Source organism: Rhyacophila brunnea, unplaced genomic scaffold (assembly GCF_057557595.1).
Source record: "Rhyacophila brunnea isolate RB1 unplaced genomic scaffold, BYU_Rbru_1.0 scaffold_5, whole genome shotgun sequence".
NCBI lineage: Eukaryota > Metazoa > Arthropoda > Insecta > Trichoptera > Rhyacophilidae > Rhyacophila > Rhyacophila brunnea.
In genome coordinates, this window is record NW_028233170.1 from 25,587,447 (window position 1) to 25,596,909 (window position 9,463).

At 30.3% G+C, this 9,463-nt stretch overlaps 1 protein-coding gene across 1 annotated transcript; it reads right to left on the minus strand.

Annotated features, from left to right (window-relative positions):
- Positions 1-4,421: 4,421 nt before the first annotated feature.
- Tmem18 (transmembrane protein 18) lies at positions 4,422-9,251 on the minus strand. The gene is made up of 4 exons (XM_085955275.1): positions 9,112-9,251; positions 8,455-8,572; positions 6,329-6,477; positions 4,422-4,685 (listed from the first exon to the last, which is right to left on the minus strand). Exons 1-4 carry the CDS (start codon positions 9,181-9,183, stop codon positions 4,566-4,568), a joined length of 459 nt encoding a protein of 152 aa, XP_085811401.1. The 5' UTR covers positions 9,184-9,251; the 3' UTR covers positions 4,422-4,565.
- Positions 9,252-9,463: the final 212 nt, after the last annotated feature.

The following is a 9,463-nucleotide window of genomic DNA, read 5'->3' on the forward strand; positions in this document are numbered from 1 at the left end:
AAGTCCAGAAACTGTTTTGGTCTTCAACGAAGCTCTTCTAGGGTAATAATTAGATTCATTTGCGAAAATTCGCGTTCACATTCACTTGAAAAAATGGTAATAGAATTCAATGCATATTATCAAACGCAATAGTTTTCAGATACCTTTGTCTTTTCATATGAGATGATTCAGGAATATTAACTTGTACTATGTAAGCGCGAACATTGTTTCGTCTAATTGTTTTTGAAACGTTAAAAATACCATGAAAAAAGGTGCCAGAACGCCGTTCCACCGTGTTACATTACAAAAAAGCCCTGCTTATAAGCAATCTCTTTTTTTTTGCTACTAAAATCATGTATCTAAAATGTAAGTGTAGGTGCACCTCGCCGGTGTTTGTGAATCAATATACGAGATGTATCCCTTTTGCATCTAACATATACTGCCGTACTAAGCACAGAGGCCGTAACTGACGTATTTAGGTATTTTCATGTTTTTAGATATTTGGATTCTGCAGAGTTTTTGTATAAGATCGGTGAATAAATCCAAGCCGTAACTGCTATAGTTACGGAGAAATCAAGGGTTTTAATAGCCGTATCTACGGAGTTTGAGAAATAAACTCGATAAATACTAAGCGATTTGGTTGTAACTATCATTTACTAAGGCATATTAGCCGTATCTGACATATATATGGCTAATATCAATACATAATAATAATAATAACATAAATCAAATTTTCAAGGTATGTAAACAAATCTTAAACCAAAATTAACTATTATAGGCAAATAAAATAAATAAAAAGTTCCCCAGTATTAGCAGGAAAAGTAAAATAATATGAAAGCTCAGATCTCCCACTTGCCTAAAATGCAGATACGGCCTCTGTGCTTAGTACGGCAGTATACTGAGACCGCTTTTACTTTATATAGAATCATTATTATTTTATCAATGCTAAAATCGTACATCTAGTATGTAGGTAATATTGTATCACATCTACCCTCACAGTGCCTCTCACTTGTATGGCCACAGTGTAGGATCACTAACTGCCGCTTGGTATCTAGATCTAAGGCTAATTATAAGTGACATCATTAAATTTGCTTATAATTATCTAAAGTCGTTCTCAATTAGGTTCAGTCAAATCATGTTTTGGATAAGTTTAGGTAAATTGTACATCAATGTAGTGCGGTTCGCTGGTTCTATCGCTTTTGCATAACGGCATAATGCAACTCGAATGAACAATAAAGGTAGGTGCCCGCCGAGTATCCAATCGGTGCCCCAAGATGCCAGATGTTAACTGCGACCATTCCGGGAGAATCGTAAATATTTTTTTCATCTTCGACTGCTGCAGATTTCATTAGACACAACCTTCACTTCTCTCTCTCAGATATCAACGAAACTCTGCCACATGCTGCAAGCATCATCAATGCTCGCTTTCAACATGGGACCATCTTCACCATATTTATAGAAAATAAAAAAAGATTGAAGGAGTGACATCTTCATATAAAATTAGTGAATACATTTACTTTCATAAAATTTAAATAAAATACACCTTGTAATAAAAAATTTGAATAAAAGAAAATTTCAAGAAGCAAGCAGTTTATTTAAAATCAAAAACCTATGCTATTTAAATTTTATTTACATTCTCACATATTAATTAGAAAGGTTGAACGATCGACAGTTAAAAAAGAAAACAGTCCGATGATATATTATTTGTGTTATTCATTCTTTCCATTTTCTTTATTATCATGATGACAAAAATCATTCACTCAGTCTCTATAGTCTATACTATATCACATTATACTTTATATGGCCGTTCATATTTTAAAAGACAGTAATTTTATTCTGATACGATTTCAACACAATGTACATCAAGAAAATTTGTCAAAATGCAACGTTAGCTTAGGCATTGACACAGTAATATGTAATGGACTTAAAGCTTTGTGAATAATTTGTATAGTTGTGGATTGTGTCTTTCCAGTTGAATACAGATAAGTATAATAATATATTTCATAAATACACCCCAAGAAAAATAATCTTATGACTTTTAAATCTATCATGAGAAAAAAAACAAGATTATTGATTATATTTATTGCACTAAACATCATAATGATAACAAATATTATTATGATATTATTGTCTATTGTAAAAATGTACATTTTATAATACGCTGTTGGAAATTACATCGGTTTTAAGTCATACGGAATGACTTCATTGATAGAATCCATCTATTTTGCTTTCATAGCGCTATATTACATCGGTTTTAAGTCATACGGAATAACTTCATTGATAGAATCCATCTATTTTGCTTTCATAGCGCTATAATTTTTCCAATCAAAAAAATATAAAGTAAGTATATTATTATTATTATATAAAAAAAATCATTGAGCGGATAAGAATCGACAGCAATAAATCAAAAGACTCTTTGAAATTAGACAAAATAACTTCATAAAGTTAGAGTGATGATGTTTTGCTGTCCCGAAATATTTTTTTATCTATTACACCGTTTAAAATTAACAGTGTCAATATTATTATGAAGTTCGGCATCATTGGCAGAGTGAGTACCGATGGAATGACAGTTCAGATTCTTTTCGTTAAAAAAAGCAAACTTTGACTTTTGACATTTCTTTTTGACTTACGAAATGTAGCCCAATCCAATCTGTAATTTGTAGATGTTGTCGACGGTTTAATGCGTGTTTAGTTAGTAGAACACTGTAAAATCATTTCATTCTTTATAAATCACGTTGATAAACAAAGTTGCTCCTCATAACATCAGTGAGAGGTAATGATGTTTGCACATAAAAGTAAATAAGTCATATTTATAAGACACCCGTGAACGAAAAGGTTTAGAAATTAAGTCGTGTTAGGATTTTTGTTTCAACAATCACACTAATATTTACAAAACTACACTTAATAAAATTTATATATTATATAATTATAATTTACATACATACTTCGTAAAGATAAGTTATCGTGCAAAATAAAATAGTCACACGGCACAGATTTCTCAGTCATAGCGTACGGAAAATTGTATAATTCGAACTGTTATTTTTAGTCGTCCAGCGAAACCTTAACACGTAAAGACATTCATGCAAATATATTATTTAACACAAACACTATTATTGACAAGGAGTACTTTAAGATTATGTCAGTTTTCAAGTTACGCATGCAACATAAAGTTTTAAAAGAATGTGTATGTGTATGATTAAAAAATCTTTCACTGTCACTTCAGACAGTAAATGTATATTATCGTTAGAAATTAATAATATATATTGAGTGTTCTTTCTCCTAAACTGACTAATTTAAAAACATTGCATAAACAAAAGGTGGTTTCTGTACCATGCATGACAAATTATACAATTCTAGGAGTTAGGCTTTTGACTGAAAAATTGGGCCATAGATACCTTGGGTAGGGTGCAATACCTGGAATTTTACAATTTGCTCATCAATATTTATAAAACGGCAAATAATATTAGTTTTCAGTACGTTCCTAGATTGTTAGTATACAGTAAACGATAATAAGTAGGTAAAGATAAATGACACATAATTAAGTACATGATGATAAGCGACTAAACAACTAAACTTTATGACTTTACGAGTACGCTCTGAAAATCAAACTAAAACAACACAGGTAGGTACTGATTTAGAAAAATAATACACTTTAGATTACACAAAATAATGAAGGAAAATTGACAATGTATAACAGTTTAAAATCTATTTTACACCATTATCATAGGCATAACATTAACATTAAATATCCTTAAAAATGCTGGAAAATAAATGAAGTGACTTATTTTAATATGTATCCCAAATCGAGAAAAGAAGAAATTCTATAATTAAGAAAGAATAAAAATGGTAAATATACAATAGAATAGAATAGATACATCGCACATATTGTAGTAATACAAAATAATAAATCAGATCAACGTTAATTCATTAAAAAAAAATATTATTTTATTTATTATTATTTACTACAGTATGAAAATGGAGTCTTAAGAATAGATAATAGAAGGTGGAATATTAACAGATATTTAGTCAATATGAAATAATAATATACCCTTTAATTAAGTTTACCATGAGCGATCATTTAAAAGTCAAATAATATAGTCGATTATTAGGCATAACTACCTACTTAAAATAGTACATCATTGTTGGCCAAATTTGCTTCATTGTGATTTTGCTATTCGTTTTAAGTAATTAAATGGCAAGATTTCATAAAATCACTTTGCCCTAAGCAATAATATATTCATTAAATTTCATCGCTTACTAATAATTTGCACTTGGTGATTTAACTTAGGTAGTGTTAATTAGTCAGAATACGTATACCGGTCCGAAAACATTGTTGGCGGGCAAAGTTTAATTGTAAAAACATATATTTGAAAAAATATATTATGAGGTCATCAAATTTATACAAACAAAAGATAAGTACTAAAGATCAGCACAAAAAGAAAGTTGTCAAACAAAAAAACTTCAGAGGCCGATGCAGTATTTGTTATAATGACCTTGATATAATGGTGGAACGGTACGGATTGCAGTTTGATATTATTTTCACGAAATTTTCAACAGTATACAAAAAATATAAATTTCACCCAAAATTAATCCTTTTTGTCATGTTGATGATTGGTAGTTCGACTGTTTTGGCGTTTGATTTGCTCCTTCATTTGAGCTTTGCGGAGATTCATCATAAGTTGAGTTGATTGGTACAACCAACTTCCCTGAAAGAAAAATATTGTCACTTGTATGTAATACAGAAAATGTCAGTAAGTATCCTACTGTAAATATGCCTGGAATTTCATAATCTATTAACCACACAGTGGCTTATGCGTATCCTGAATTTTCCCACCACCTTACGTCATGGAAGACAAATCCAATATGTGCCAATAGTATAATATAAAAAATGCTGCAAATAATTCAATGATTCTAGGGCTGTTATGGGAACTTGTTTGTTTTCAAGTGAATTCATAACGTTCGGTGGATGTCGTGGCAGCAAAGAACTAGGGACCGAGAACAGTGGAGGGAGCTAGGGTAGGCCTTCATCCTCACCTGGTAGGTATACCCCAACACCTGGTAGGTATACTAAAAATGCTTTTTAAAAGATTCAGTTTCATGACAATTTATGAAAAATATTACAACTTGGTATTTAGTACATTAAAAATTATTATGGTAAAGCTTACTAAGTAAGCAAAACGGATGTAGTGAAGTTCGTAAAGTAATTTTCATACAATGTGGATACCAAGTCAAAGGTCATTTTATAAAAAAAAAACTTTTTCATATAATTTTCGAGACATTATTGATAAGTTATCAAAAAATAATAATAGGAAACTAGTCAAGTTTTTATCAGAGGTATAAATTTACCAGATAAGACAATCAAAATGAATGCAGAGATAAAAAGGTTAAAATGTTGTAGTATTAATTGGGGTGTTCAGTTCTAAAATGAACTGAGTTCAATTTTTTGTTGTGATTTTCTCTAACATAGTTAATTATATGTAAATATGCAATTTTGCACAAATTCTGAAATTTACAAGGAATATTTTATTTCGTAACATTGATTTTTCTATGGAATTACTAACATTTTTTTTTAATAAAACATAATTACCTAGGTACGCACTTTTTAATTTTTTTTTTACTTCTTACCGATAATTTAAAAAACAAGGAGTTAACCCTTTCCAGTCATATGAAGTCATACTCGACATTGCATTTTTTTTGTTATTAATCCTTACAGCGCGGACGGCACACCTATTGTGTCCTCATTAGTGAGCATTAGATATAATTTTTTTTTTCGACCATGTCCGATCCTAATAAGATCATATGGGCCTCCACAGGTTCGTATTAACAGATTTTGTTTTTTACGAGAAATGGATGTCGGCCACTTGCTCAACTTATTAGGTCCATACCCTGACTCACACACAAATTGAAAAACAATGTGTGTACTTGCCAGACCCAGGATTCGAACCTGAGACCCACGGCGTGATAGTCCAACGCTTAAGCCACGTGGCCACCGTTGGTGTCAATTATTATTAATGTGGTAATTAAAAAGTAATTAAATGCTCCGCGGTGAAGAAGTTAATTGTGCCGAAATCGGTTGAATTAACAAACAAGACTACAAGTGCTCAAAGGGGCTAAATTTAAACCTCGTTTCTATGATATTACTGAAAGTGGACTTGGTTCACTTTAGAACTAAACATCCCAATTAAGTAATGATTTTTAAAATTATTTATTATAAAGTATTTTTATAGCATAGGCGGATACTTCCTAATTGATTTTGAAATAAAATTCGAACTTAAGAAATATAGTGAAAACCATAATTTGAGGACGTGATTTTATGATAACAATTAATTAATAAAATATATACACTTACCACCATTATCATGCAATTCAATAAAAGTGGTACTGAAAATACTATTGATATGAAAAGCCCTTTACTGTCGAAATACTGTTGCCTTGAAAATAATGTCCAATGATTTGAGGCAAATTCATTAATATTTTCAGAGAAAAACACGAGCAGTACTGAAAAAAACAACAGTATTAAACTATTAAATCAAAAAAGGTTACAAAAATAAGATGCAGACAGATATTTTCCTCTACTCCATGGTGATTCATTAATGTGAAATGACATCATAATATTATAATATACAGATTTAAGACCTTCAAGCCATTGAAATAATATTTAACTAAGAATGAATAATATAGTAAGTGACGTTCAGCTAGTAGTTGGCAAAAACATTTGAAAGCATACAAACAAAAATACATTACTTGGAAAGCCTCAGAAACACGCCTATTAGAAAAATTTACTAGAGAACTAAAAAAATCTTGGACCAGTGGAATTCACACATCTTTCACTTGCCGGAAGACAGAACTTGAACTGATAGGTCAATTCCATTTTGATTCCCATTCGGTTCAAAATTTTTTCTAGTTGTGATTCTAGTATGTTTTCAATAAAGAATGCTAAAATCTTAAATCTTACAAATGGTTCAGTTTTGAATGAAAATATTGAAATTCTAATGGATTTAAGATTTGTACTATTCCACTTAAGTCGTTTTTTGTGACCTGGGTTTCGCCTTTCGGCATCTTCAGGCGTACACTCACCAAAGGTGAACACACGTAAGTGTGGGCAAATAAATGGAATAGTACAAAACTTAAATAAACTAGAATTTGAATTCAAATTCCACCAAGTATCTTTAGTCGATAGTATTAATATGAAAATATTGAAATTAAATTAAACATTTAAATTTGTATAAATGATATTGTAGTTTTGTTAATTTAATATTTGTAAAGTGCCCTTAGTCCAAAACTGCTGGACATCACTGATTTAGTGTATAAGAGATTTTCTAGCACACGTCTGCGGACGCCCTGGAAGAGGTTTTTTTAATTGGCTGTATAATCCACCCCATAAAAAGGTTTCGTGACATTTTTTTTATTATGAGAAATGGATGTTAGCCATTTGCTTAACCTATTAGGTCATGCTCCGAATCCAAACACATGAAAAATAACATGTGAAAATGCCATATTCGAACTCGAGACCCATGACTTCATAAGCTGTGATGTTACCGCTCGGCAATTGCGGTTGCTTCAAGAGTTATGTATAAATATCCTGATACACCATTGCATATTGTGGTCAAGCTGTGAGGATACACGCTGACACCTTGTCAATCAAGAGTATTAAAATACTTCCCAAATTCATACAATCTACAGATTCTGTCATAGTATTATTTAGTAAAATTTGGCACTTTCACTATTCTATTTGATTATTAATTGGTAATCAAAATCCATCAAAGGCCATCTGAGTGAACTCGCCTAAGATTGTCGGTTGGGTTTTTGTAAGTTATGACACTACCTGTTTTATTTTTAGTGCCAAGAATAATTTCATTTCAATTAATAATAATTTAATTGGTTACTTTTTAATTGTATGTATTGCATTTTGCCGTAGCACAGTTTTCCGTGAGCTGTTATCGAAATGGAAACTGATGGTGATCTGATCTATAGCATTAAAATTACATGTAGTTTCTGGAGTATTGCAGGCGGTATGTAATGTGTTCATTTTATTAGATTCAATAAGGACATTTATTTGATTTTTTGATTGGTATCAAATATCTGATATTAACGCTGTTATTATTAACAGATATTTGATAAGTACAATACTTATGAGCACATACATACTGACCTACTTTTGAATCATTTGGAATTTTATATAAATATAGGTAAGTATATGATATGATTGTATTTCTCATTTGTTTTCCTAACTATTTTCTTCTGTCTCTACCTTGTATTCTGGTGGTTTTTATTAAATATTTTAAGTCTTTTATTTAGACATGAATTTGATCTCAATACTATACGGCCATCTATTTCCGATAACAGCTTATGAAGAACTGTGATACGGCCAACTGTATACATACAAATTACCGGACACGAATTCATTAAAAATATTGCACGGGATCAATTAAATATTTGCATAATTTAAAAATTTGAAGTAATAATATTACTTACATAGGCTAAAAAACAATACCACTTGAAAATTTCCATAGTTCCTAGTCGTTAAACATGTTAATGTTATAAAAACATGAAACACTATTAATCCTATTAACCAAGGATCTTCCCATTCAATCTGAAAAGAAAAACATTAAGTTATATATCTTACAGACAACAGGATTACCAATAGAAAATTAAACTTAGGTACCCAGAACGATCAACTTGAACATGTTTTTAATTTAACACTTGGGGAATTCCTTCAAATGTAATTTTGTAATAACATGACAGATTTGCACAAGTGCCAAAATTAAAAAAAAAAATAACCAAATTCACGTCAAGTGAAACCTCTGACGTTTGTTATGTAAACCGTGATATAATATTAAAAATAATTGAAGCTAATTCAGACATTACTACGAAATAGTACTCTAATGGCTTAGGGATTTGAAATTGGTTCTTGATTTTAGTATTATCGCTGGATATATAAACATGTTCGGGGATTGATCATATTATAATGAATTAATGGCATATTTTTTTAAAATAATTTATGTTAAAGTGTAAAGCTGACCGACTACTAATCGTAATAACGAAAGTTCAAGGAGACGTTGACGGGGTTCACCAGCAAAAGTTACATATTAGATACAAACTACACGAGTAATATTAATATAAAACACTTACGCTCTTAAGATATGTAATAAAGCCGTTAATTTCATTTATTTCGACAAAATCTGTTTCCATGTTGAATAACATTTATAATTTCTTATTTAATTTACTCTAATGTCATTCTCACTATTTACAAAGTTGCCATATCCGGTACGGACAATAATGCAAATAATAAACAAACGAAAATATTCATGACAGCGTTGCCACAAGTCTGAAAAAAATATTAATATTTAAGTACTATATTGAAATCAAAATACATAAATGCTTCCTGTTTTTTAATATTTATGGAAAGTAAAAAATCTCACATTTAATTGAAAGTTTAATTTATTATCAAAATAAATGCATGTAGGTATTTTTTTTCGTATTT

Bases quoted from the DNA above. Each gene is read 5' to 3' on its own strand.
- Tmem18 (XM_085955275.1), bottom strand. From the start codon at position 9,183: ATGTTATTCAACATGGAAACAGATTTTGTCGAAATAAATGAAATTAAC. The intron at 6,478-8,454 runs GTAAGTAATATT...TGTTTTTTTCAG, and splicing joins GGTATTGTTTTTTAGCCTAT to TACTGCTCGTGTTTTTCTCT. The intron at 4,686-6,328 runs GTAAGTGTATAT...TTTTTCTTTCAG, and splicing joins TGAATTGCATGATAATGGTG to GGAAGTTGGTTGTACCAATC.